The sequence below is a fragment of the Pithys albifrons genome, chromosome 28 (genome assembly GCF_047495875.1).
Source record: "Pithys albifrons albifrons isolate INPA30051 chromosome 28, PitAlb_v1, whole genome shotgun sequence".
Lineage (NCBI taxonomy): Eukaryota > Metazoa > Chordata > Aves > Passeriformes > Thamnophilidae > Pithys > Pithys albifrons.
The window spans coordinates 3,998,539-4,025,521 of record NC_092485.1 but is presented as its reverse complement, the minus strand read 5'-3'; the positions used below and the strand labels follow the sequence as shown (position 1 = coordinate 4,025,521).

The following is a 26,983-nucleotide window of genomic DNA, read 5'->3' as shown; positions in this document are numbered from 1 at the left end:
GACAACCATGGGCACATTGCTTCCATCAGCACAGAGCTGGCACAGAGCTGGGATGTGAGAGCTAAGCCAGGAACAAAATGAGCCAGAGACTCCAGTCTCCTGCTGCCCTTTCTGAGCTTTCTCCAGGACAAGGGTGCAGGGAATTGCCTGGGTAGAAAGGCTGTGCAAAATCCAAACCCAGCCCAGAAAGGACTCTGGTGTCACAGGAAGCACATGGCAGGGGAGATCAGAACATCACAAAATGGTTTAGGTTGGAAGGGACCATAAATATCATCTCACTCCATCCCCTGCCATGGGCAGGGACACCTTCCACTGTTCCAGATTGCTCCAAGCCCAGTCCTTGAACACTTCCAGGGATGGGGCAGCCACAGCTTCTCCCAAGCCTGGTGGGTCCATGGATCAGGACTTTAACAATCAAATTCTGCTAATATGCTTCAAGAAGTTACAATGCCCTTTCCCAAGCCCAGAGGCATCAGCAGGAGGGACACAGGCCTGTTTCGGCAACACAAAGCCTGTTACATCAATTTAAATCATGGGAAAGGGTTGAAGCAAAGCAGGGAATTAGGTGGCACTGTTTGAAATCACCACTTGAGGATCCTCCAGCGTTCAGAGGTCCAAAACCTGAGGGGAGGACCTGTTACAGGTTGGGACAAAGCAGAACTGGGCACAAAAAAGCAGCTAAGGAAGGATGGAGACAGGGAGACGTGGTGTGGGATAGACCCAGGACTTGCCCACCATGTGCCCATCTTGGGTGGTAGAAGATGCTGCTGCTCAGAACCAGGTAGAACTGGGGCAGAAAAGGCAATGCCACCCGTGGGTATGTCAGGATTAGACATCATGAGCCAGCAAAGCTCCCCATTTTCAAAGGGGTGGGCGGGGGGCAGGCTTAAAAAAAAGGCTTAAAAAAATAAAAATCAATCAGCCACAAATTATAAATAAAAGAGATGAAAGTTAAGACCGAAACGCAACAAAACCCCAGGTGGCCTCTGCCTGGGGCACTTCTGCTAATTTTAGTTTCTCAGCTCTTCCCTGAGCTGTCTGGTTCGATGACTGTACAGTTTTAGAGCATTTACTTCACTGTAGCTCCCTAAAATGTTACACACTGGGACAGGCCAGCCTGGGGACTGGTGGGAAAAGGGAGAAGCATGTGGGTCCCAACCTGGGGGTGACACACCAGTGGATGTGGGTCCCCGAGTTGCTCTGGGGTGGCCAAAGCAATGGTTGCTGGCTGTGCCATTGTGTGCCCAGGCCAACACATCCTCAAACCACAGGGATGGAGGGGCCATTCCAGGGTGGATGTGCCCCTTCAGTGCTGAGCAGGCACCAGGGTGTTCAGTCTCCCTCCTGGGATTCCCTTGCACAACTCCATTCCTACATCCTCCCCAGATGCTGAGCGATGCCCCACCAGCCCCTCTGCCACCCCACTGCTCCTCTCCCTGCCCCAACCCACGGGGCTCTGCTGGGTGCTGGGGGAGCTTGGCCAGGGAGAGCCGCTTGGCAGCCGCCACGTTCACTCCACGGAGAGAAAAGGCAGTGGCCTCCCAGAAACATCCTATACAGCAGAATGTATTTAAATACCTAATGAAGGAATAAATCTGGCAGAGGGAGACATTTACTGCATACTTATTCACACAGAGGCTTTGTGCAGGCGGGGGCTGGCTCTGCACCTGCGCTCCGGCCCCGCAGCCTCTCTGCCGGGTAATGAATATGGCAGCATCCTGTTAAATGAGGCTCTACCTGTCAGGGGGGATATGGAGCACTCCCAGCCTCCACATCCATTCCACAGGACTCGTCTCAGCTCTGACAAGATGCAGAACCTTATCGACAGGGACCTTCCCAGGGGGCACGGAGAGCAAACAACGTGCTGAGGGGGGACAGAGACAGATTGGGCCACTTTGGTTCTGCATAGACAGCAGGGCTTTTTCTTTTGAGCTTTTAATTCCCCCCAGGCAATATGTCAGAGGGTAGAAGTCATGAACTCATCCCATGGCACAGGGAAGGCTGAAGGCCAAGGGCTGTGCTGAAGCAGAACCTCAGACCAGAGGGTGAGGGCGAAGATCCCGAGAGGACAATTAAGTCCTACTTGTGTCCTCAAGCCCTGGAAATGTTGTGCTTCCTTCAGCCTGGCAGAGCTGGGTCCTCTGCCTTTTTACTGCAGGTGGAAAAGCCCTGTTTTCTTTTGTTGTGAGGGAGTGAGAACAACCTGCTGTGCATCAGAGCAGGGAAGGAGCAGCCCAAGGCCACGCAGAAACAAGCTGGGAAGGGGTGGATGCCTGTACAGAGCATCCTGTGTTTGCCTGGGTTCAGATGCAGAAATGCCACTCCCCACAGAGCCTGAGCTGTGCCCCAGGTCCCCAGACATGCAGGAGCTGCCACAAATCTGTGTGTTTAGAGCCAAATGCCACGAGCATCATGCAGAGTCCTCCCTGCCCTGCACTCCCTCAGCCATCACCCCACACCACCAGCACCCCAGGGGGGTTTGCCCCGTCCCTGCAGGGCAGGGGAACCACAGGAGGGTGCTGATGACACACAAGAGCTCAGCCATTCGTACATTTTACTTTTCAGGGAACTAAATGCATGGATATTCCAAATGGATGCCAAGTGATGGAGCAGCAGTAGCACCCACTCCATGTCCACAGCCCTGTGCTCACACCTGGCATCCTGCAGCATCCCTGAGCCTCCAGGCACCACTCAAGCCCCCAGACCTGCTTCCTCCACCTCCCAAATCAGCCAAACTCACCTCGCCCTTTGCTTGCCCTTCTGCCTTCCCTCCCTCCCCCCTTGATAGAAAAGGTCGGGTTTGAAATTCAGGGGTCAGGAGGAAGAAATGGAGCAGGGTCAGGGGTGAGAGAAGCAGAGAGGGGAGGAATTTCACCTCTCCAACCATTTGCTTCCATGAATCAGCAACCCCAGAGCTCCTGCCAGGAGTGGAGGTGCTGAGCTCACCCAGGGAAGTGCAGGAGGGGCACATCCCATCCCACAGCCCTGGGCAGAGCAGCACAGCAGCCCCCAAGATCCTGCAGCCTTCTCTCCTTTGTTTGTTTGACTTTTCCCAAGCTTATCAAGATGCCAGGAAAAAAAACCACCTAAATGCCAAACCCCCAAAGCAAAGCTAGAGCAGAAATGGAGCGAGAGGAAATTAAAGATGTGCTTAACACATCTGGAGTTTACATTTTCCATCTGCAGAGCCCAGAGAGGCAGACGGAGAAAGGAAAGGTCCTTCAGGTTCCTCTCCAGGTGCCTCTTAAGGGGAGGAAGTTTGGCTTATGTTCCTCTTCCCAGGCAGGGTCTGGAGTGAATAAATACATCATCCCATATAACTTGTCATCACTATGCCCTAAACACTAATTTTGGGTTTTTTCTTTAATTTACATTATCACATAGATTGACTATCTGCCAGACATGTCCATTAACTCTCCCTCCCAAACTGTTCCACAGCCAGAGCCGGGCACTTTGGGAAACCCTGAGAGGATTCCTGCCTGCTCGAGGATTTCACACTGGCCTCTCTCTGCTGCAAAGGTAAAAATAATTCCTGTGCACAGGAGGAAATGAATGCACTGAGCATCCCAATGAACTTCCAGGGTGGCTTAAAGAAAGAGGAGAGCAAGGGATGAACTGTGGCATCCCTCTCTGGAGCATGGGGACAGAATGATGCCACACTTGGAGATGGACCATGACCATCCATGTGCCCCTGAGCCTGGCAGTGATGCCCAGGAGGGAGGGCAGCCCCATTCCAAGGGAAGGTAGAGCTCTCCACTGAGGAAGTGCAGCTGCAACTGGGAAATATGCTGCAAGTGCAAAAAATGCTGTTTTCATGTAAATGTCCCTAATAATAAAAGAGTGAATGAAGAAAGCAACACATACAAACAAGAAATAGCACATTTGTGCTAGAGAAGCAAAAATGATTCTAAAAAAGAGAGTTTTATCAACAAATTCCAGAAGGCATTGGCTGTTCTTTAATGCTCCTAGAGGAATGACACACAGATCCTGCAGAACCTGGGCTGCCTGGTGCCTCTGATCACAGGTTTCTTAACAAGCCCAGGCTGGGGGCAGCACACTTGAAAAACATGAAACTTGCTTGTTTTCTCAAGCAAATATTGAGCCGCTGTTCTCGCAGCCCATAACTGGTGTTTCGAGCTGTTTGCCCTGGATCTGCTCACAGTTCCTGCATTTCCATGGCAATCCTGACTCCCAGACTGCTGGAATCAGCCTAATCCCAAGCAAACCCAACCAGGGTTTCCCCTGTGCACAGAGGCTTTGACTTAGATTAGGTATTACAAAGAAATTCTGCCCTGTGAGGGTGGACAGGCCCTGGCAGAGGTTGGGCAAAGAAGCTGTGGCTGCCCCATCCCTGGAAATGTGCAAGGCCAGGTTGGACAGGGCTTGGAGCAACCTGGGCTGGTGGGAGGTGTCCCTGCCCATGGCAGGGGGTGGGATGAGATGGGCTTTATGATCCCTTCCAACCCAACCCATTCTATAATTCTATGATAAAACACTTTGCTTTTATTAGTGGGATGAATTCCTTTCTCTCTGACCAAGCTGAGATCATCTAAGCCTCTAAAGGTCAATGTTTCACTCTTGCAGGGAGGAGTAAATCAAGTCCAAATTACCGAAAGTAAGTCTAGAGTTAAGTCTTTGGTTCTTGATAGCTGACAAGTTCCCATTTATGCTCCTAAACAGCTTCCTGGAGTGAGAAAAGGAGCTCAGTCCCTTCCCCACACAGCAGCATCCCACTTGCCAAGCTTACAAGCCATAGAGAAACAAGAGACAATGTCTGTTGTCCCTTGATAAGTGTCCTACTAGTTCAGTGGGAGAAGGGCTGGGATGATGGGGGCAGCTCTCACGGCAGCTGGGCAGAGGGAATTCCCTCTTCAGCTTTTAATTAAGCAGAGCAAGCTGCAGGATACAGCTCCAGCAGAAAACAAGAGCGCTGCAAGAAACTCTCCAACAGCTCCTCAGATGAACAGAATCACAAGTGAAACACCAGCGTGGCACTGGGAGAAGGTGGCACAGGGACCATCTCACCATGAGCCCCATGCCTGGCATGGCAGCATTCCCCTAAAGTTGAGAGCCTTGGAAATATCAAGGGCAAATATCAGCTGTGCCCTATGAAATGGGATGTGCTTTGTTCCAAAATATACAATATTTAAACACATTTATCCCTTGATTCCTAATAGGGAAGGTCAGTATTTATTTTGACTTCTTTGCATTTTGGATTACAAAGTAATTTTCAAACAAACTGCCTGTGATGTTCAAAGTGCTGTTATCCCCCTTCCTGGTGGGAAAATCGGGGGTAGAAAGCAGCCTGCCCATGTTTCACACTCTTCAGTCTCTCTTCCACTATACCTGCACCTTCCAGATATTCTAATTATTTATTTCTCAATAACAAGAGCAAGTTCCCAGTGTGAAAGGCTTTGCACAAAGGAATCACGAGAAGAAAAGCAGAGAGGGTCACAGCCTGCTGCCCTTTTGCTTCAAAGCTCTGCAGAATGATTTAGCCCAAATATACTCAAGAAGTGCAATTGCTCTGCGAGTCAAAAGAAAGGGGAAGGTGGGAGGAGGGGACTCTGGTTTTATTCCAAGTCTGCCATTTACTAATTTGAGCGTGGAAGAGCAGGGTAGCCCCTCCGTGGTGCAAAGTCTCTCGGAGTGAGGAGCTTTAAGAGCAAAAAGCATCAAAGCAGCTGGGAAGGGAACGCAGGCAGAAGGATGCTCTGTTTTCCCTCTAATAACCCAGTGGCTGCAGGATGAGGAGCAAAAGCAAACATTGCATTAGTCAGCCAAAGGCTCGCTCAGAGCAGGGAGGGTGCAGGCTGGGAACACTCGGGGCCGCTGGGGAAGGCAAGTGCTCCCAGCTGGAGGCACAGCACTGTTTATTTCAGAGACCTTGTTCTACCCCAGTGTCTCCTCCTCACCCTTTCTTCTTTACTTTGAGCAGCTCAAGGGGCTGACTCTTCTTCCCAACTAACGGATCTCAGATTGGCATCCTCTCCAAGCAACAAATGCAAATCACCCTCTGAGTTAGTGGCAGTGACCAACTTAACAGGCTCCCCAGCTTTTAATGAGCTGGGGAGGGGGAGAAGAGACCGAGACAAGACAAACAATTACCACCTACAGTCCCCCAGCGCTTTGTGCTGCCTGGCTTCCAGCTTGCCAGGATGCTCAGCCTGGGTTGAGCATTCTCAGGCTGGTTTGCCTAAGGCCTGCAGGCAGGTTTATGAGATTAAAGCCCAGCACACAATAAATAATTTAGCAGCTAACCACAAAAAAATAATAAAAAGAGATCCCGTGCTGTAGAAGAGCAAGGCTGTATGATGTGTACATTCATTTTAAATGCACATCACTTTCATCTACATGTATCTATTTGATGCAAAGACATGTAACCATGTGAGGAGGAACAACCAGGAGAGGTGCAGGGTCCCCAGCTGAGACACAGGCAGGGATGTCAGGACAAATGCTGACGAAGCCTCTTGCTAATTATTCCAACCTGCCCATGCTGCTCCCTGACCTCCTGTTTGCATCCATGTCCAAGAAATTGGAATCTTAAACCTTTCCTCAGCCAATTATTCCTCCCCATCCTCCCCTGCTCCCCGTGGGGTCCCCATTATGGACTGGCAGCAACTGGGCGCAGCTGCCCTTGGCTCAGCACTGACCAGGAGCAAATCCCACAGGGCTGACAGCTTGGGGTCACACCCTGGGTAGCATCCCCTCTTTTGGTGGGTTTAATGGTGGAATTAATGACCTTAGAGGTCTTGTCCAGCCTTTATGCTTCTATGATTGCACAGATTTTGAGGGGTGGCAGCACCTCAAGGCTGGCAGCAGCCCCTGGAGCACAGGGCTGGGCAAAGGCTTGTGATTTTATAGCCACAGAATGGATGCACAGGGAAACCTGCCTCGCAGATGGGAATTGCTGCCACATCTCCTCAGTCCCAGCCAGACTGTTCTCTGACCAGAACATCCCTTTCAGTGTCCTCAGGGCTCCCTGAGTCTGAGGTGGGAGATGGCCACGCACAGGGGTGTAAATCACAGTGTGCAGATTTGAGTTATAGAGAAGAAAACTGCAAGCTCGAGTAACATATTCCATGTCAGCTCAATAAAACCAGCGGGTAACAGAAAAGAAAGGGAGCATCCTCACACTCAGTACCACCACTTGTCTCTCCTTCAGTCCATGGATGTGGCTCTCCCTGCACCTTATCAGCATCATCTGACATTGCTTTGAGACACACCAAGTGAATGACCATCATCTTCCAGCCTAGAGTTAAGGGGGGGGAAAACCCACAGCCAAAATCTAAAGGCACGGAAAAGCTGAATGCAGCAGAGTGAATGCATTGGGGTGGCTGGGAGAGAGCCAGAAGGTGCTACCACTGCTGTAATAACAGCAGACATGCTCAGATTCAGTGTTTTGTTGTTATATTCATCAAAGTCACAGCCAGAAAAGCTCATGACCTTTCCACAGGCTCCAGGGAGCAAAATTCCCCTTGGGTGCTGCACGTCCCATCTTGGGAGCTCCTTCCAGCAGGCAGGAGTTTCTCTCCTTGTTATTTCCAGGCTGGGAAATGCTGGGCTCTGCCTGCCCAAGCATCTCGACAGGGATGGAAAGAGGGTCATAAAAGGCAGGGGGAGGTAGGGAGCCCATGCATCATAACAGGCATAATGGACTCGTGCTGATATAGGGACTGGCCACATCCAATCCACGCCTGCCCAGCGCATCCATAAATATCCCACCGATGCTCCAGTGATGGATTTGCCATCGCAAACCAGGCCCTATTTTACAGCCCTGCTGAGGCTGTCGCTGTCCTGCCTGGCAGCAAAAGGCAACAGTAACAACAAAGGGTAGTAAACTTGATTAGGGGATTGAGGAAATATTAAAGGCGGCATCAGTCAGACACACAGGGAAAGCCCAACAGCAATCCCGCCACAAACCCTGCTGCTTCTGCATGGTACTCCCCTCCCTGAACGTCCCTAAATCCCAACCTTTTTGCAGCAGCAGCAGCTCAGGGGCTGTGCCAGAGCCCAGGACTCTTCCTGCAGATCCCCTCGTCTCTCCCTGCACATTTGTGGTTTCCACATTTGTTTTTTCTGCCGCGAGGAGGCATTTATAGAAGCAACATTGCATGGTCTTCTCACAGTATTTCTTGCCACCCAGGGATTTAAGATCTTACAAATGGACCAAAACCTATGTTATTTTGACCTCTGAGGATTTTAAAAGCCTGCAGAAAAATATGTATGTAGCAAAGAAAGCATGAACTTCTTGACTCATAAGTAGAAAGGCAGGAGTCTCACCCTGCCCTACCCCCCAAACCCAACAACATCCAGAGCGCAGCAACCCCTTCAGATTTACACTCAGAGGAGAGCAGGGACAGCCAGAAAAACTAAAATGAATTCACAAAATAGTTTGGTATTTGCTGATATTTTTCACCAAGATCACTTCAAGAAGAAACTCATTGAACTAGATGAAAGCATAGGGAAATGGAGGAGGAATAACTTCTGCCTCACTTTGTGCTCATAAAGGAGATAAGACTCTTAGACAATATGTGGAGATTAATTACCTTCAAAATATGTAAAAGGAAAAACAAACTTGGTTGGGTTGGGCACTGAGCAACCTGGTCTAGTTGAAAGTGTCCTCGCTCATTGCAGAGGGGTTGGGCTGGGTGGCCTTTAAAGGTCCCTTCCAGCCCAAACCATCCATGATCTCAGAGGCAGGATGCATTCCATGCAGGAGGCTGTCCAGCCTGCACTGGCTCCACTTCATTTAGACCTGAACAAAATGTAGTCACTGCCCTCCAAAATTCCAAGTTGATTTTTCGAGGTGCCTGAACCTGTGTAAGACCCAGAGTCATGCCCATCTCATAAGACAAGAAACAAGATTAAAGCAGACTTGGAACCCACCTGGCTCGATTTCACATCCCCAGCATTTCCTGAACACCTGCCCCTTCACTCTCCAGCAGCTCTAAAAATATGTGCCAAGTTCTCAGTTTTTCTTATTTTACTTGCTCTGGCAGGCAACAGATAAGACCAGTGAAGTGATGTTGGGAAGAGACCAATTTCACACCACTAAGAGGTGTCAGGGCCATTCCTGAATGTTCAAAACCAAAGTCTAGAGGGACTCAGCAGCTCTGTCCCTTCTCCAGCCCCAAAATACACACCCCAGTGCTCTCCTCTGGCTTCCATCACACATTCCCTTGCACAAATTCCAATTAATAAGCAAAACTTCAACTTCTGGCTATGAACAGTAACAAATGTAAGGGACCATCAAGGGTTTTGGGGACCCATTTCTGAAGTCAAAGTTTGACTGCACCTTTTTTACACAGATGGAAGCAAAGAGGCATTACTTTCTGAGGCTTGAAAATCCTTGTTTAGGAAGAAAATTAATCCCTGCTCCTCCAGTCACATCAGAGCAATGACCAGCAGTGCAGTATTATAAAAATATCCCTTTATTTCAATCCCAGGGCATGAAACAGAGACTTGTTTCTCAGACCTTTCAATTGAACAACTTCAATCAAACAAGAACCATCTGCCATCTTACAATCCAGAGAAGAGCAACAAGGCTGGAGAAGGGACTGGAGCACAAGTGCTGTGGGGAGAGGCTGAGGGAGCTGGGGGTGTTCAGCCTGGAGAAGAGGAGGCTCAGAGGTGACCTCAGCACTGTCTGGAACTCCCTGAAGGGAAGTTCTGGCCAGGTAGGGGTTGGTCTCTTCTCCCAGGCACTCAGCAATAGGACAAGGGGGCACGATGGGCTCAAGCTCTGCCAGGGCAAATTGAAGTTGGAGATCAGGAAAAAATTCTTTGCAGAGAGAGTGCTCAGGCATTGGAATGGGCTGCCCAGAGGGGGGGTGGATTCACCATCCCTGGAGGTTTTTAAACTGAGATTGGCCGTGGCACTGAGTGCCATGATCTGGTAAAGAGACTGGAGTTGGACCAAGGGTTGGACTTGATGATCTCAGAGGTCTTTTCCAACCCAACAATTCTATGATTCTGTGATCTCTGCTGGGACATCCAGCACTCCCAGAGTGATGGAATGGTCATGGGTACAGCAAAGTCTCTGACCTTACAACCTACAGCTAAACCCAGGCATCCTCTTTGGAAGGCACCTGAAATGGGTGATTTTCATCTGTCCAATGACAGCCTGATGTCCTCCTGGCTTCCCTACATGCTGATGCAACTGACTTTTTCCTAAAGTGCTGCGGAATGTGCGTGTGGGGGCGATAATAAAGGATAAATTAAAAGGATGAGATAACCATCCATAGAATGAAGTCATTTAAGGACAGGTTTGGACATATATATTTCATTGTGAAAGACCTATTTTATTCCCACTAATGGAACAGATGAAATCAGCCAAGCTGAATAAAACTATCACGTCCCAAGACGTAACAACACACTTAGAGTTCGCCTTTCCCCTGGCTGCGTAATCCAATCAGTTATCACTGTCCCTTGGAAAAGAGGAGGTTGGGAGCAAGGGCAGACATTGCACCACACATCCAGGGATTCAACAGGTGAACAGGAGTGCATTTCCAATCAGGAAATGAGTCTCTGTAGCACTTCTCCTGCAGACAGAACCCAAACAGCTCTTTAGGGTGCCCTTCCATGCTGGGATGGATTGGAGCCATGTTCAGTTCAGTCAGGCATTCAGAACAAAGTGTGATGCCCATTTATGCAGGTGTGATTTGAGATGCAAACAGTATTTCAGGGCACCTGAAATAACCACACCTGGGCTCTTGCCTGGAGCACTGAAATTTGAACAGCCAATGCCCCACACCTCCAGCATCTCCAAGATGAAATCCTTATTACTGCTGAGCAGGTCAGTGCTGGGTAAAAACCAGATACAACATCACTGTTCCTGCATTTCCCTCACATGTACCACCCAGGAGCATTCCCAGCTCATGTGGAGGCAGGCAAGGCTGCAGGAACTGCATTTATCCAACAGCCAGCATAAACAGCATGATGGCAAAATAATACCCAGACAGCACTGCCAGACATAGAAGAGACATTTATTTATTCTTGATCACAAACAATGTCCTCCATTGACAAGCTGAATGAAGGGCACTTCACTGATTTATTAGATCTAATCAGAAACAGACCTCTTGGGATGAAATACAAGATTGATTTTTAGTGGGGAGCCTTTCTGCCATCCCAGCCACTGTGCTCAGCCTGATGAGATGAAACCAGGCATGCACAGGCACAGAGGCTTGAAACAGCACTGGGTAGGAGAAAGAAACGGGAAGATTTGCATGAGGAATGGGGATGAAGTGGCAACAAGACAAGAGCAGCCCTTCAAACTGGAGGTTGCTTTTTTCTCCCTGCAATCCTTCTCTCTCCCACCAAGTCTACGTCTCTTAAGAGCAGCAAACCACTTGGAAGTTGAAAGGCAACTCCAGCACAGTTCTTGGGAAACCTCTGAGCTGGACCCTCCCCGTGCATCTGCCTTTCAGAGGAGCCCCTCTAAATACTGCAAGGGTAATTTTCACATCAGTCTCAGCATCTCCCAGGCAAACCACATTAACTGAGTTCCGTGGATGCCGTTTTCCATCAGGAAAAAGACAACTAGCACAGCAGTGCTTAGCTTGAGGCCCTATTAATAGCAGTCCTAATTATATGGCTGCAAATTTAATTCATGGCAATGATTAGTGTCAAAATCAAAGGCATCACACATCAATATTGATGGAATTGTATGAAGCCCATAAACAGAACAAGCAAGCTGACACATCTCCCCCCAGCAGTTAGTTGCTGTTAACTGTTGCATTAATGTCCCATCTAGTTTTGCTCGATGAAAGTTGTTTTATTGGAGAAATCCACCATTCTGAATGACAACATCTCTAACATGACACCCTTCACCCCTTGCTCCCCCAGCCAGGAAGCTGAGATGTTCAAGCACACCCTCCACCTAAACACAAACCCTGACCTCAGCTAAGACTCTGGTACCCCACAAGAACGATGCCAAGTTCACTGTCAGATGGTTTATCTGATATTACTGATGTTATTTGCCACAGCTCTGATATCAACACCCCCCCAGTGCAGCTCTGCCCATCCCACAGCAGACTCCATGGGTGACCTGCCTGGGCTGCCAACATCGACTGGACCCTGCAGGGCTCCAAAATCAGCAAAGCAAGAGGTGAGCTCAGGCTGGGAAAGCTGCCAGCCTTGCCACAGGGCCCTGCATCACTTCCCAGCAGAGAGAACTTCTTCCTCCACACCTCAGCCAGTGCTAGCTGCTGGAAGGAGCAGGAAGGGTCTTCAAATATACCCAGGAAACAGGGAAAAGATGGAGCTGAACAACACGGGGTTGTACCAGAGCACAGGCACAAGGGGCTTGGGGACCTTCAGCATTGCACTACTTTGGGGGAGAGAAGCTGAAACAGCAGCAGCTGCTCTGCCAGGGAACGTGGCAGGAGCAGTTGAGTGAATAACTAGTGGCAGAAGGACATCAGTGAGATAACATTTTCAGCAACGAATTCTCACTGGGGAAGCACAGGCAAATTTGAAAGATTTCAGGGCTGGCTCCCTGACTTTCCCTGAAAGCCCAGACTGAGGATCAGCTTGTTTCCAAAGGAAATCAACAGCTGTGGGTGAGGGAATAGGTGTGATGTAGCTTTCAGACATTAGTTGTGTGGGTAGATATGCAATGGGGGAGGATGCAAAGCAGATCAGGTGAATAAGGTGTCTATCCACAGATCTCTGGCACTTACAGAGGTGTGTACATTTTTACCATCCTCATCTCACAGATGGGAAAGAAGAGATATGGAAACAGTCCTGAGCATCCTCAGCACTTGCTGACATCAAGACATGTCTGGTCCTGGAACAGGCACAAAAACTGGAGACAACTTGTCAAATTCCTACCAGGCGTGCAACGCCTGCTCTGCAGAGAGCCCCACGAGCCCCACAGTTCAGTGCAAAGCTGCTTCCTACGCTTCACCTGGCCCCTCTTGGGCCATGGAAAAGATAATCCCATGTGTAAATGAAGAAAGATTTACCAAAGGTGTAGACAGGAGCATAAGACAGAGAAGAGCAACACCCTCAGCCCCTCACTGGGGAGGACAGGACCATGGTTGTCCCAGTTAATAACAGGGGGCACAGATCCCATCAGCTGCAGGCAGCTCTGATACATGTTAAATCAGAGCAGGTGCCATGAAAGCCTGACTGTGGTGAATGTCTGGAATTAATTTACTCCAGGAATGGACCAGTTTTCTTCTAACGGGTGAAGGATTTCAGGTGAAGGATTCCACAACCCTTCCTCTGGACAGGGAAGCACGAATAGATTAACTTTGCATCAAAAAGGTGTTCAGTGTAGACCAGCAAAAGGAATTAAACCCTGCTGAAGAGACTGCTTCTTCTGTAATCCTACATAATTCATGGAACAGGACCATAAATACCTCGTGTGCAGGCACAGGCTGTTTGCTTTTACTGCCTCTAAATGAGACAACTTCCCTCTCCCCCCCAAAACCCTGCAAACAGTGAGCACCAGGCTGCCTGGCTGGCTCAAAGCTTGGCATGTGCATTTGTGATGTGCTGAGGGCTCCTCTTCCATCCATTTAGCTAAAAAAATCCTGGCTCTCCCTTGTGCCACAGCGGGGGGAGCAGGGAAGGGAAGGGCTCTGCTCACAAACCCCCTCTCCCCCACGTTCAAAATTGCCCCACTGACACTCAAGAGGCACCAGGGAGGCACCTAATTTACTACTACTCAGCACTTGTAAAGTGCTGAATGAATATTAATGAACTGATGTAATTAAAATGATGCAGACATTCAAGTATAGTATCTGCCTGTCCTTGTATCTTCCTGGATAGATGAGGAAGAAATTCCCTGCTGCTTAAGGACACAAAAAATTAACAGCCTGCTGTTGATTACATTTGTTAACTCTTTCCCTGGTATGAAGAAGCAGGGTCTGCATTTAGCAGGTTCATCTAATGCTGTCATTTATATCTGAGGTTAATTTGTAGGTTCTCAGCTTTCCAGAGCAGCATCTCTAAGCCTGGCTTTGCTGGAGCTGGATCAGACTTCTGCACCCACTGATGAGCTGAATTCCAGCTGCAACTCCAGCTCTAAAGACCAACAAGGGTCTCACACACCTCTGCTTACATCCCAAGGCCACTTCCACACTCATTTGAAATATGGAGCTCCTGGGAGAGGTCCCTTCCAACTCATAATACCGTATGATTCTATGACTCAGAAGCAGGAAAATCCCAACTGGACTTTCAAATCCTACAACTCACTCAAGGCCAGGTTGGACAGGGCTTGGAGAAACCTGGTCTAGCGGAAGGTGTCCCTGGTCATAACAGGGAGGTAGAACTCCATGTATTTCAGATTCCTCACAACCCAAACCATTCTATGACTGTCAGCTGAGCCCTCCCAAACCCCTTTGCTGTGGGAAGGAACCAGCAGGAGCATCTCTTTGCCCTGGGCAAGGAGCACCAGTGTTTTTGATGCAGAGGTCAAGGAAAGTTATCTTTCAGGACTGATCAATCATCCAACTGTCAGGGGGAAGAGCAGGAGGCAAGAGGCAGAGGGAAGCAGCAGGACTTTGCCCCAGGCTTGGTTCCAAAAGCAGCCAAGTTAACCCATTCCTATCTCTCCATGACCAAACATCCTGCCACCATCAGCAATTTTGTCATCACCAAAAGCTTTTTAACTCACAGCCTTCTACAGGAGTTGCAAAAGGATTGCTGGGAAAAAGCTATTGCAAGATTCCCTTCTGTCAAAAAGGAGGAATGATCCAAGACCAAGATACAATGTGCTGAGGTTCACTTGTGCTCAGAAGTTCCAAGCCAGCTCCTCACGTTTCCCTAATCAGACCAGCCCATTATATTGCCCTGATAATTTCTGCACCAGCCCCACAAACACAATTCACAGGTCACTGAATGACAAAATACAAAAATCCCAGACAAACAATACATCACACACAGGCAGGCAGTACACGAGTTGCTGGCTGGGGCTGAGACCCCCAGTACTCTGCTGCTGCTGGCTGGAAGAGCAGGAAGGTGCCCTCAGCCCATGCAAGGGGGTGCTCTGGAGCTGGAAGGCTGCAGAGAAACTGCATGGCCTTGTTTGGTACCCTCTCCAGGACCATCCTGCAGCAGCTTTCACTGCACCTTTCCCAAAACTTGGCACTTCAAAAAAACAGCAACACCCCTCTGCTCTAACAGCACTGAGGGATCAACTCTGCCTCACCAACAAGGCTCTCTGTGCCCCCAACCCTGCAATTTCTGCTCCCAATTGACTCCCAGCTTCACAGTGGGAAATGCCTTTAAGACACAACAACAGCAAGATGCATCAGAGTCTGCTGAGAGAGATGAAAACCAGATCCTGTCTCTCTGAAGCCATGGACACAAGCTTACCTTCTTCAGCTTGCCAGTTTTAGTCCCCACGAACACCACACTGTAGCCATTGTAGACATAGGAAGCCACGGAAGTCATCCTGTCACGGCTGGAGGTGAAGAGCATCACCCCGTCCACGGGCGTGGAGCCCCCCAGGGGCTGGTTGATGTCGAGCCCACAGAAATTGTCATCGATGGGGACTGGCTGGAAAAACAAGGTTTGGAGCAGTTGTGAGTGGAGCAGAGCACGGGGCAGCCCCACACACTTGGGGTCATGCAAAGGGGAGCTGGCAGTGCCAACCTCCCAGTGACTTCCCAGTGGCGTGTTCCCAGGCCAGGCTACAACTGCTCCAAAATGTGCTTGTGTTAGGGAGGAACCCCAAGTCAGTAGACATTTTCACTCATTTTCTAAATCTACTAAGTTTCTCCTGGGTTTAGCCCCACTGCGTGGCCATGCAGGGATTCTCTTCCCCAGTGATTTCATCCCCTCTCAACCTGATTTCCAGATAAGCAGGAAAGTGCCCACCATGCCCATATCAGCAAAGGCTTCCCTTGCAAACCATACCAGTCCTGCTGCCTGCAGTGCCAGCAGTGGTGTGAGACAGGCTGGGGTCTGTCACAAGCCAGAGGTCAGCTGGACATGGCTGATCTCATGCCCTGGAAAAGTGGATGAACACACAGGGCAACAGAAACCACCAAAGTACTTTGTGGGAAGATGAACTTTCACTCTTGACACAACCCAGCCATGTACTCTGGTACAAACCACCTGTCTGTGCCTCAGTTTCTTTTCTACAACACCTGGAATATGGACACCAGCTTCTCCCTGGAGCACCACTTGCCATGAGCAAGAGAAGATCATTCTGCTGACAGCTCAGTGGTATTAAGCCACATCAGCTGAGATTTCTCAAACGAATTCCTACCTGCCATTGGTGGCAGGAGGTGACATGGGTGGCCACTCACCTTCCCACTGAGTGCCATCCACTTATCTTCCACCAGGGACATAAACTACCAAATTCTTGGGCACACTGAGCTGTAACTGTGGTGGGATGAGCCTCCTCGTGCAAGCCAGCACTTAAGATTCTCATCTTCCCCCTTTCATTTCATTTAATCCATGTTTATCTCTCCCCAGCAGCCAAACTGAACATGCTGAGCAAAAGAAGACCCTGGGATTCCTAAGTCAGCCTAAGAACAATGTGCATGTGAATCAAGATTAAAGAAATCAGCTGAATAAAAATGCAAAAGACACAATTGTCATTTATCTTGTTAATTTGTTGATACCACTCTCCTGCTTGGGAAGGGTGAGAAACTTCCCCCAACTTCCAGAGCCACGGGTGGGGAATAGCAAAGATTTCCAGTGAGCTGTACACCTTTACTCTGCCTTAATGCCACCCCTTCCTTTCACTGTCATCACCAATGGCCTGATAAGAACATGGCTTAAAGGGGAAGAGCACTATGACTGTTCTGCATTCAGGGAAACTGAGGCACAGAAAAATTTATCCCATTCTGCAAACTCATATTCCATAGGGCCAGGTGCTGTTCCCAGTTCATTAGGGCTACCAAAACCAACATCCAGAGCATCCTCACCGCTTTAGTGCACTGCACATCCTTCCCCAGCAGCCAGTTGAGCTCCAGGTTGCCCTCCCCCTGGTAGCAGGACTGCAGGCGGTCCTTGATCTGAGCGTTGATGGTGCGAATGGGGAACACGCAGAGCGCGGAGTCGTCGGGTGGTTGATGGTACTGCTTCTGCCCCTTGGAGAAGATGGCAAAGAGGACATCCTCCTGCGCCGTGATGTTGAGGGACTTGGCCAGCACTTTCCCTGGCTTGGAGAGGTACGCTGCTTGCAGGAGGCGATACTCCGTGTCCCCCTTGACGCAGCCAAAGGGCAGAGACACGTAGGAGTGGAACTTGGGGTCATCTTTGCAGAGACGGACGATGCGAGAGGTGTAAAAGAGGTCACTGGCAGAGTTGATGGAGACGCCCTCGGGGGTCTCGGGCTGCACAGTCAGAAAATAGACAAAGTTGCCGCTGGCAAAGCCGTAGATGTAAAAGATGTCAAAGTGCGAAACGAGGGCCAAAGTATCTGAGGGGATTTTGATGAGGGATGAGACAAAGTCACTGTGGAGCTCGTAATCCAACATAGCTGATGACTCTGGGTCCCGGGGAAGTTTGCGGCTGGAGAGGGTGGGGAAATAATCCTGCTTCCCATCCACCGCCGTGCCGATGAAGAGCTTCCCATCCTCGCCTTCCGAGCGCACGATCACCCCATACATGGTGCCCGTCTTGTTGACGCTGGAGAGGTAGTGCTCCTTCTTGTGTGAGGGCTCCACCAAGATGAAGAGGTCATCGAGGCGCAGCAGCTTGCAGACCCCCTGGTAGAGGCTGCCACAGGCCAGCAGCCGGTTCTCAGAGTAGTCAATGATGAGCAGCTTGTTGACATTGTTGGTGAGGGTGAGGATCTCGCTGCATGGCTGGACAATGAGGGGTGGGTAGCAGGATTTATTGTCCTCCTCTGGACCAGTTTTGTGAGCCACCAAAATGGTCAGGTTACCCGAAAGCTTGTAAACCCTGTTGATAGCCCCAACATAGACTGCTCCAGTGCCTTGGTGGACAGTCAGGTGGTTGAACGTCCAGTCTCGGTTCTCGGAGTGGAAAGTGCTGAACAAGGCATTGCTGGACACACTCCGGGAGAGCGATGCCAGGAGGAGACAGAGCAAAGCCACTGACCAGCCATCAGAGTCCAGTACCCGAGGCCAGTTCTTCCTCTGATCCATCCTGGGAAAGGCAAACTCCGTGTACCCTGTGCGTGTCCTGAGCCCCGGCAATGTCCCTCACATGGTTCTGTGGAAATAAAGGAAACACACAGAGCAAAGGATTAGATCCACTGTGCCCTGCAGATAAAATTCAAAGGAGGCTTTCTAATTACACAGTCCTTGAGATAAAGTGAGGATGTCTCTAAGCGCAACAGGAATTAAGCAGGTCTCCTAACTTACTGGTGAGCAGTTCAGGCTTGATGTTTTGCCACTTGGTTCAACCTCTGCATGTTAATGTGCTGTGTGGTTTAGCTGTTTATAACGTACTCTGCTCAGCCATGGGAGGGGATAATCAGCTCTAGCCCAAGACAAAGCCTGCAGCTCACACACCCAGCCATCCATCTGCAAGCTTGGCTAAAACGATGTCTCCTGCAGGGTATGTTGTGTGGAGCAACAGAGGAAATAAGAGGTGTTTTATGCCTTTAAGCCCTCTCTGATTTAATCTGGAAACCTGAGGAAGAAGTGTCATGCAGCCACATACACACTGAAGGCACCAGCATCTCCCCTCCATCCCAGAGCCAGAAGTGCCTCAAGCAGGTGGTTTTCAGTCAGAAACTTCTCCCAGCCTTCACAAAGGTGCCAAAAAGCAGCTGCCACTAAGGTGGGAGCATGTGGTGAGATCAGCCACCAAACCCTGCCAGCAGCATCACGTATAGGGGAGTGACTACCAATCTGGGAGACAAATTTCCTGCTCTAATAAAACTTACAGGCAATGACTAAAACCTACACAAAGAGACAGCTTGGACTTTGAGTCCAGAAGACCCAACGTCAATCAAATTATCCATATGCTCTTCCTGATAGCTCTGTGATAACAGTCACATGAAGAAACTCCTTCAACTGATGTATTTTCACCCATATAGACAAAGCAAGACTTGAGCTGGAAACCTCTGCCCAAAATCTTTATAGAAACAAGGCACAAAACCAGTCAGGTTTTGTTCTTGTTTTGGTTTTGTGGGTGCTGCCAAAGGACTTAGAGCTCCTTCAGGCCTGAGGCATGGCTAGAGCCCTGCTGATCCCTACCCCCATCCTCCTGGCTTGCACAGGCAGCTGCCAGGCTGAATCAGGAATCACCAGGCTGGAATTTCCTTAGGAAGCATGTGCTCACTTCAGAGGCACTCCAGCAGCATGAGGCATGTTTACATCAGAGCTCTCCATCCGCCCTTCCACACAGCTCATGCCCAGGCAGACACAGGAGCTGGTGGAGAGGACCCCTGTAACCCTCTGCCCATTCCACCTCATCACCAGCACCTCTGCTAAGCTGGCAGACTCCCCTCACAAAGAATATCAACATTAAAGACAATCCAAATCCCTTCACTTCCATGTCTGTCTCATCTAATGTGGGTCCAGCTTGGACAACCCCACACAGGAAGTATTGGCTTGGTTCCCAGCTCAGCCACGACTTCCAGCACCACCTCGAGCTCCCACAAAGCAGCTGGAAGCAATGACAGCCCTTCCAGAGGAGCCCTGGGACCATCAGAACAACATTCTGATGTGGACACCATGCAAGGGTTCAGACAGCATTTTCTGTACCCTCCTTGTCACCACAAATGTACCTGAAGGTCACTGGATTGTGTCTCATCCCTGTCCAGACCTGACTGCAATATATGTCCTGGCTTGACCTCAGCCTTGCTCATCACCACCATCACAGAATGGTTTGGGTTGGAAGGGATCTGAAAGTTCATCTTCTTCCACCCCCATCATGAACAGGCACACTAGACCAGCTTGCTTAATGTGACCATAGAAGTGTCTGACTGCACGGACTCAGAAAACCACCACAAAGTTCTCCTTCATCCCAAATTATTCATTTCTTATGTGCTCCAGGCTTGGCAATTGAAGGACAATTTCAGCCTGCCTTGGGGAGAGACATCCCCCACCACCTCAGGGTGACCGTGGGAAGAGGCTGAGGATGAGCCACCGTTCCACCTGCCCTCTCTGCACCCAAGCCCCATCACCCCCCACCACGGACACACAAACCCCCAGCACACACAGGGGGATAACCCTGCCCTCTGCAGCTCTGCCTGAATCCCCTGTGAGCAAATGTTCCCTCGCACAGCCCCCACTCAGCTGCCCTCACCTGCGGGCACCCCCCACCCGACTGATGCTGATCTCTGTTTTGGTATTTAAAATAATTCACGCCGCTGAAAGCCCACACTGAGCTCATGAGCTCATGTCAGCGAACAGCCGCTCTTTAGGCTTGTTCCTGCCAGGAGCCGGAGACGGGTGTTCCTGAGAGGTGACAAAGGAGCTCTGTCCCTGGGCTGCACGTCTCCGTGTCACTGACAAGACAGGAGAAAGAGAGCGGTAATGGGTTTCTCATTCTGCTCAGGGATACATTTCCCTGGCTGCTTCTCATTGCCAGCCTCTTAATTCCCACCTTTGGCTGAGGCAGTTTCTCCCTCCCAGGGAGGACACAGACCCTGCCACATCCCTCTTGCTGTTTGGATGATTGTGGCAGGAAACAGCTGCTCACACTGCGCTCCCCAACACGCCCCAGCAGCACCAGGGTGACCTCCCGGCTCTCCTGGGTGAAATTCCCAAAACTATTCTCTGAATACAGAATCTTTCATAATGGCACAGATGAAATGGTTCACAAGGACCTTCTCAGAGGAGTCTGTCCCCACAAAGGATGCTGGTGACCCATGGTGGGCACCAACAGCCTGATCACTGGGCACAGGGATCTCAGAGCAGCTTTACTCGTGGATAACGTGGAAGTGCAGCCCAAGACAGGAAAAAAATCCATGCGTGGCACTGGCAGGGAAATGCCAGTCAGCAATGGGGTGACTTCTTGTAAACACACAGGGAAACCTGCACCATAGAAGAGCTCTGGAGAAGACGAGGAAAGGTGGCACAAGACCTGTGGATATGGGAGATGCCATTGGCAGAACACCCCCAGACCAATGCAAAAGGTCAGGAGCTGAGCACCTCCAAATTAACACAAGCCTGGAACACCACAGTGCCCCAGGCAAGTGCTGGGACATGGTCCTCTACAGGCAGAGGGCTCTGGTTCAAGGGAAACCCCGAAAGTGAAAGGTTTTGTGGCAAGCAGGGAGTAAAACTCACTACACACAATTTTCCTGCTCAACATTTTCCAATTTTCAAAAAGTTGTTCCATTGCAAAGTGATAAAACAACAGTGCAAGCAAGAAATTAATACATTTAAATAATTAAATTTTACGTACATCTACACTTATGGGACAACAACAGCTCTTCACTTTGACCACAGCAGTTTTGTATCTTTTTCAGCCACGTTTTCATCCAGAGACAGAACAAATCCAGCACAGACTGGAGCTGCTGTGCAGCAGAGCTGTCAGCTGAAGCCCAACTTCTATGCTGTGCCTTACAGTGAAGGTTTTGCAGAGTATTTGTGAACAGTCACTGCCAACGGCAAGAGAGATCATCCAGGAAGAAGAATCTGTGCTTTCAAACATTATCTGAACATGACAGAGCATGGCCATGAGCTGACATCCTACCCAGTGCACTGGGGACAATGAGCCATCCCCGGCTCTGTGTCACCCCTGAGGGCACCTCCTGCAGCTCCTGCTACCCCAAGGCTGGGGGGCAACGTGTGGGTGCAGGATTGGGCAGACTCAGCCATACAGACATCAAACATCAAGAGGAACCCCCTGCACGCAAGGTTTAGATCAGATATTAGGAAAAAAATTCCTCCCTGTGAGGGTGGACAGGCCGTGGCAAAGGTTGCCCAGAGAAAGCTGTGGCTGCCCCATCCCTGGAAGTGTCCAAGGCCAGGCTGGACAGGGCTTGGAGCAACCTGTGCTAGTGGAAGATGTCCTTGCCCATGGCAGGAGGTGGAATGAGATGGTCTTTAAGGTCCCTTCCAAGTCAAACCATTCTGTGATTCCCTCTGAAGGAGTCTGGGGATGGCCAAACACCTGGGGAGTTAAACAGGAGAGTGGGCAATTTTAACTCTGGTCCTTAAATACTATTGGATCATTAATTTTTCTTTTTTTTTGTTTTTTTTTTGGAAGACAGTTTAAAATACACCCTTCAAGGCAATCTGAAGCTATTAGTAACGCAAGGTGAAAGCGAGAGTAAATTCAGGGACACAATATAAACCCAAGCAGCTGAAAGGCCTCAATTAGGCTGAAAGGAGTTATCTGGTATTTAAATAATTATTAGATTGAAGGAATAATCACAGGTCTGAGCCGATTTTTTTCCCCCACTGTCATCCTAATGGAGACTATAATATTATTATTCAAATGCCCATGATTCTCATTGAGGGGGGAAGAAAAAAGGGCTCATTTAATCTCCCTGTGACAGGGTTTCAGGAGGCACGATTAGTCATTTCTCTTATTTCAGCTGCCACTCACTCACGGGCACCACAGTTTGTCATTAGTGGCATTTTGTGCACACCAAAAAAAAAAAAAAGAAAAGGCAAAACACCACACAGGCAAAAAAAAAAAAAAAAGGAAAATTAAAGCAAAAACAAAAAGAGAATCTCCTGTGGAAAATGATGGATCAAAGGAACAATTTTGATGTCACCAGCACGGCAGCTGTGTTTGCTTTGTGGTGATGGTGTCTTTTCTTTCAGGGGAGGGTTGGTCTTGTGAGCAGTGATTTATACAGAGCACCACTGTGCCCTCACCAGCTACCCCTTCTCCATCAGGTCCTGCACTCCTGGGATACTCCAACCCCTCTGGAGGAGGCAGCTCCTACAGCCCGAGCACCTCCAGGACACAGCAAAGCATCCACACAAGCCCTCAGTGACCCCGGAATCTGCACTGACCTCCACATCCTCACTGATGCCCACATCCTCCCAGTCCCAGCATCCCAGTGCCAGGGTGGTCCCATGCCCAAGGTGTCCCTGCATTGCCCCCAGCCCGGAGGGTCCCCAACCACCCACAAGGTGGGAGTGGAGTGGGCGATAAAATCCACTCCAGCTTTTCCCCCAAGGGCACACAGCCTGGGGGAGTTGTCTCTCTGAATAAACCCTCCTGAAGAATAACAGAGCCTGCAGGGAGAGGGGCAGGAGGCCCCTGATTGCTTTCTAAGCTGGAGGTGGATTCTGCCCTTTTTGCTTTTTATAGTCAAATAAGATTCATTGCTGTGAGGCTGCGAGCGGGGAGAGCGCCTGGCTCAGGCTCTGACCTCCCCTGCAGGTCACCAGGCTGTCAGAAACCCCCCAGAATTATCAGAAGGGTCACCAAAAGGGCAGGCTACACTACATAAACCAAAAGACAAGAACAAACCGCTTGGAACAACCTCACCCTTGCAACCAGCCTGACCCTTTCTCTTTGCATTGGCTCCATATCGTATCTGCCAACCGGAATAATGGGGAAAAAGCCACGAGTTTGGCCATTTCTTTGTAGCAAGTGGGAGCAAATCTGCTGGGTCCACATCCCTCCTGGAGCCCATTGGGAATTTTCTTGTGAAACCTTTCCAACCATTAGAGCTGCCCCAGTGATTTATCCCCTTGGGAGGAGTGATAGTCAGGACATACTTGTCAGCTATAGAGGAAGACCTTGCGATAATTAATACAGTTTTGGTTTAATGAGACAAAAGCTCTGAGCCAAACTGTCTGATGGACGCATCTCCAAGCTCTGGGAAGTTCCCAGCCCAGATCAGAAGTCTGGATCATCAGTCCTGCCTCCTTGGCCAAGCAGGCAGGCAAGTCCTGCGCTGCCAAATTCCCCCTTACCCAGCAGAAACCTGCCTGCCCACTCACACAACTCCCTGCCTTGCTCTAAAGGTCTTCACCTCTTTCCCTAGGAAGAGAAGCCTTGGCACTCCATGCCCCAAGCAGAGGATTTCCTCAGCCATCCTGGAGCAGGGCTGTGGGGAGCCCTGGAACTCATCCTTCTAAACCCCAGCAGCTTTCACCAGCCAGACACCAACCACAGCAGAGCCTGACACCGACTGATGTTATCAGCAGCTTGATGTGAATAATTACAGTTCTGTAATACAAAGCAATGAGGGGGGCTTCCCTTTTCCTAAAGCACAGGCTGAAGCCCTGAATCCTTTGGGTTTTTGGACTGAAATCCACCTTCATGCCTCCCCCTGGGGCTGCCTGTCCCTGCTGCCCAGGGCTGTGCTGGCAGCCACCAGCAGGAACCGCACCGGGAGCTGCGTCCCCACTTCCCCGGAGCTGTTTATTCACAGGGATGGTATTTCACAGCCTCGGCAGCTTTCTGAGAAAGAGTTAAGAGGGCAAAATACAGTATTGTGATTATTGCTTCCTCCAGGCCTGGGACAAGGAAAAGGAGGGGAAGAACAGAACCCAGCCATGAAAAGGCATTTCCCTGATAACAAACACGATTGCATGAATTATGCAGAAAATTTGTTCATGTTGTCCAGACCTCAGATATTGTTTATACAACATGCACTGTGCAAATCACCTCTTCCCCCTGTCTCCTTCTTGTGCACACACATCCCAACAGAGCCAGAGAAAGAGAAAATCCCAGGGAGGGACCTGCTGTAAGCCCAGACTGCAGTTTGCAGGGCAAAACACAGCACCCTGCCCAGCAGTTACTCCTGGCTTGGACTCAGCCTTGCTGAGCAAGCCTGGACAAGTCATGTTGATCAGCCTCAGTTGTTCCAGCTGGGAAATGGATATAATCCTTCCATACAGGAGGCACTCAGATGTTCCATCCATGAAAAACTCAAAAGGAAGTTACCAGAAATAAACTGCTGCAGTAAAGGATGTGTGAGGCACTGGTTTAGCACTTCTTGGTGTACCTCTACTCAAACCCTTTGATCATAGACTATCCTGAGTTGAAAGGGACCCAGAAGTGTCACCAAAATCCAGCTTCTGGCCCTGCAAAGGACAACCCCCAAACCCCACAGTATGTCTGAGAGCATTGTCCAAACACTCCTTGAGCAGGTTTGGGAGCATGACACTGCCCTGGGGAGCCTGTTGAGTGCCCCACCATCCTCTGGAGGAAGAAACTTTTCCTAATACCCATCCTAAACCTCCCTGACAGAGCTCCAGCCATTGCTTTGGTGCCTCTCATGAGGAACCTGCAGACCACAATGAGGTCTGACCTCAGGCTTGTCTTCTCCCAGCTGAAAAAACCAAGTGACCTCAGAGACTGCTCAGCAGAGCAGGGCTGCTCTCCCCTGAGTGATGACAAGCCAACACAGGCACGGCTGCCTCTGCCCCCCAAGGATGCTGAACACCCCCTGCCACACAGCAAGAGGCATTCCCTTAATGCTGCCAAGCTCATCAGTGTCTCCGAGGGAGCACTGGCTCCTCTGGCAAGTCTAAAGCAGGAGTGCAGCTGTGGCTCCAGCGTGGCTCACACCCAGCTGTGCATTACAGCTGGAGTCATTTAACCCACCAACCCCAAAAGACGGCCACAAAAATTCATAATCAACCTCGGACACCTCGGTGGCAGAAATTAGACACCTTTTTCTTTCCCTGTGCTGACACTTGACACCTGCTATCTGAGAAACCACAGCTGGCAGCTATTGAGCTTCAAGTACACTGCTGTGAAATAGCTTATAAATTACCTTGCATCAAGAGAGGTGCTGGGAAAAGAGGACTTTATTCACCAGGCAGTCCCTGAGGACAAACTCAAGGCTGGTGACAACATGACACGCTGGAGCACGGAGCAGAACAGATCCTGACTTTCCTGGTTGCCTTGAAGTATGACACAAAGGAAAAATTTAAGACTTCTGAAGTTTCATAGCTGGTTTATTCAGGTTTTGGGAAGTCTCAGGTTTAGCCAAACCTGTGTAAACAGGTCACTGGCTTTGGATAATGTTCAATCATAAAAGTTTGTGGCCAGAAAGTTGTGAGTCTCTAATCCAGCCTCCTGCTGCAAGGACCAGCTGTTAAAACCATCATTCAACTGATGTTTCTCTAAACTGTCCTTAAGGACCCCCAGAAACAGAGTCCACAACCCCTCCAGGCAATCTAGGTCAGTATGTGCCCTAGAAAGTGCTTTTTCTAGTTTCTTACCCGAGTCCTGATGGACTGAGGTTTATCCACCTCTTCGCTGGTGCACCTGAACATCGTTTGATTATTCATGGACTTTATTCCCAAGAAAATGGAATTTAATGGCTGGTGACCTTAGGTGCAATCAGATTAAATGATTAAATGATTTGCTCAAGGCTAGTCACAAGGTCCCAGTGGCAAAGCGAGGAGTTTTATCTCCAGAGCCTCAGCCCAGCACTCTCTCCCCAGGTGACATCCAGCTGCAGTTTATTACAAGAGAATATTACGGTGCAGCACGAGGCAAGATCACAGAGCGGCCACCGAACTGGAGGAGAAAAATAAGCAGCAGCTTCTCCTGGCCTCACTCCAAGTGCACCACAGGCAAGTGAAGAACCCCAGCTTCAAATTAAATGGGTCCCCAGCCACTCCATTAAACAGAAATCCTGAAACAGAAATCCTTTGGCTGTGCCAGCCCCGTACAGCGAGTGGTGTTCGTTATCCCCAACACTCCCCACGGCAGCCAGATGTATTTACACAGTAGCCACAGTGCTGTTACCTAAGTAAACCAGGAAATTGTACATTTGTTAAAATTAGGTTCTGAGATGCTGAATCCCCAACTGTGCAGCTACAGATTCTGCTCAGCCAGCAGGACTGAAATTCTTAAGAACACACCACTGCCTGTGTGCACATTCAGGCATGTCTGAGGGGGGTTCACTCGTGATGGTGCTCCGTGCCACTCCAGAATGGTGTTATCCTCATCACACTGGCAGGGCAGGGCTGGTACAGCACCAAAACAGGGCAGGAGTTGTCTGGGTGAGAAGTGAAGGAGCACACACAGGGAGAGGGCCATCCCTGTGGTGAGCCCAGCACCAGCTCACTGCTCCACTCCCAATTCCAGTTGCCAGTCACGACACCGGCATTCCCACCACAAGCACAGAAGGAATTATCATCCAGCTACCACTGTGGGATGACAA

General features: G+C 49.8%; 1 protein-coding gene across 1 annotated transcript in view; it reads right to left on the bottom strand.

Moving 5' to 3' along the window:
• PLXNA2 (plexin A2) overlaps positions 1-26,983 on the bottom strand; it is a 169,127-nt gene that overhangs the window by 130,698 nt on the left and 11,446 nt on the right. Inside the window, exons 2-3 of the mRNA XM_071578509.1 lie at positions 16,890-18,144; positions 15,328-15,510 (exon numbers count right to left, since the gene is read on the bottom strand). Of these exons, the coding sequence (XP_071434610.1) occupies positions 15,328-15,510; positions 16,890-18,077 (1,371 nt within the window). The 5' untranslated portion in view covers positions 18,078-18,144. The remainder of the gene's footprint in view (positions 1-15,327; positions 15,511-16,889; positions 18,145-26,983) is intronic.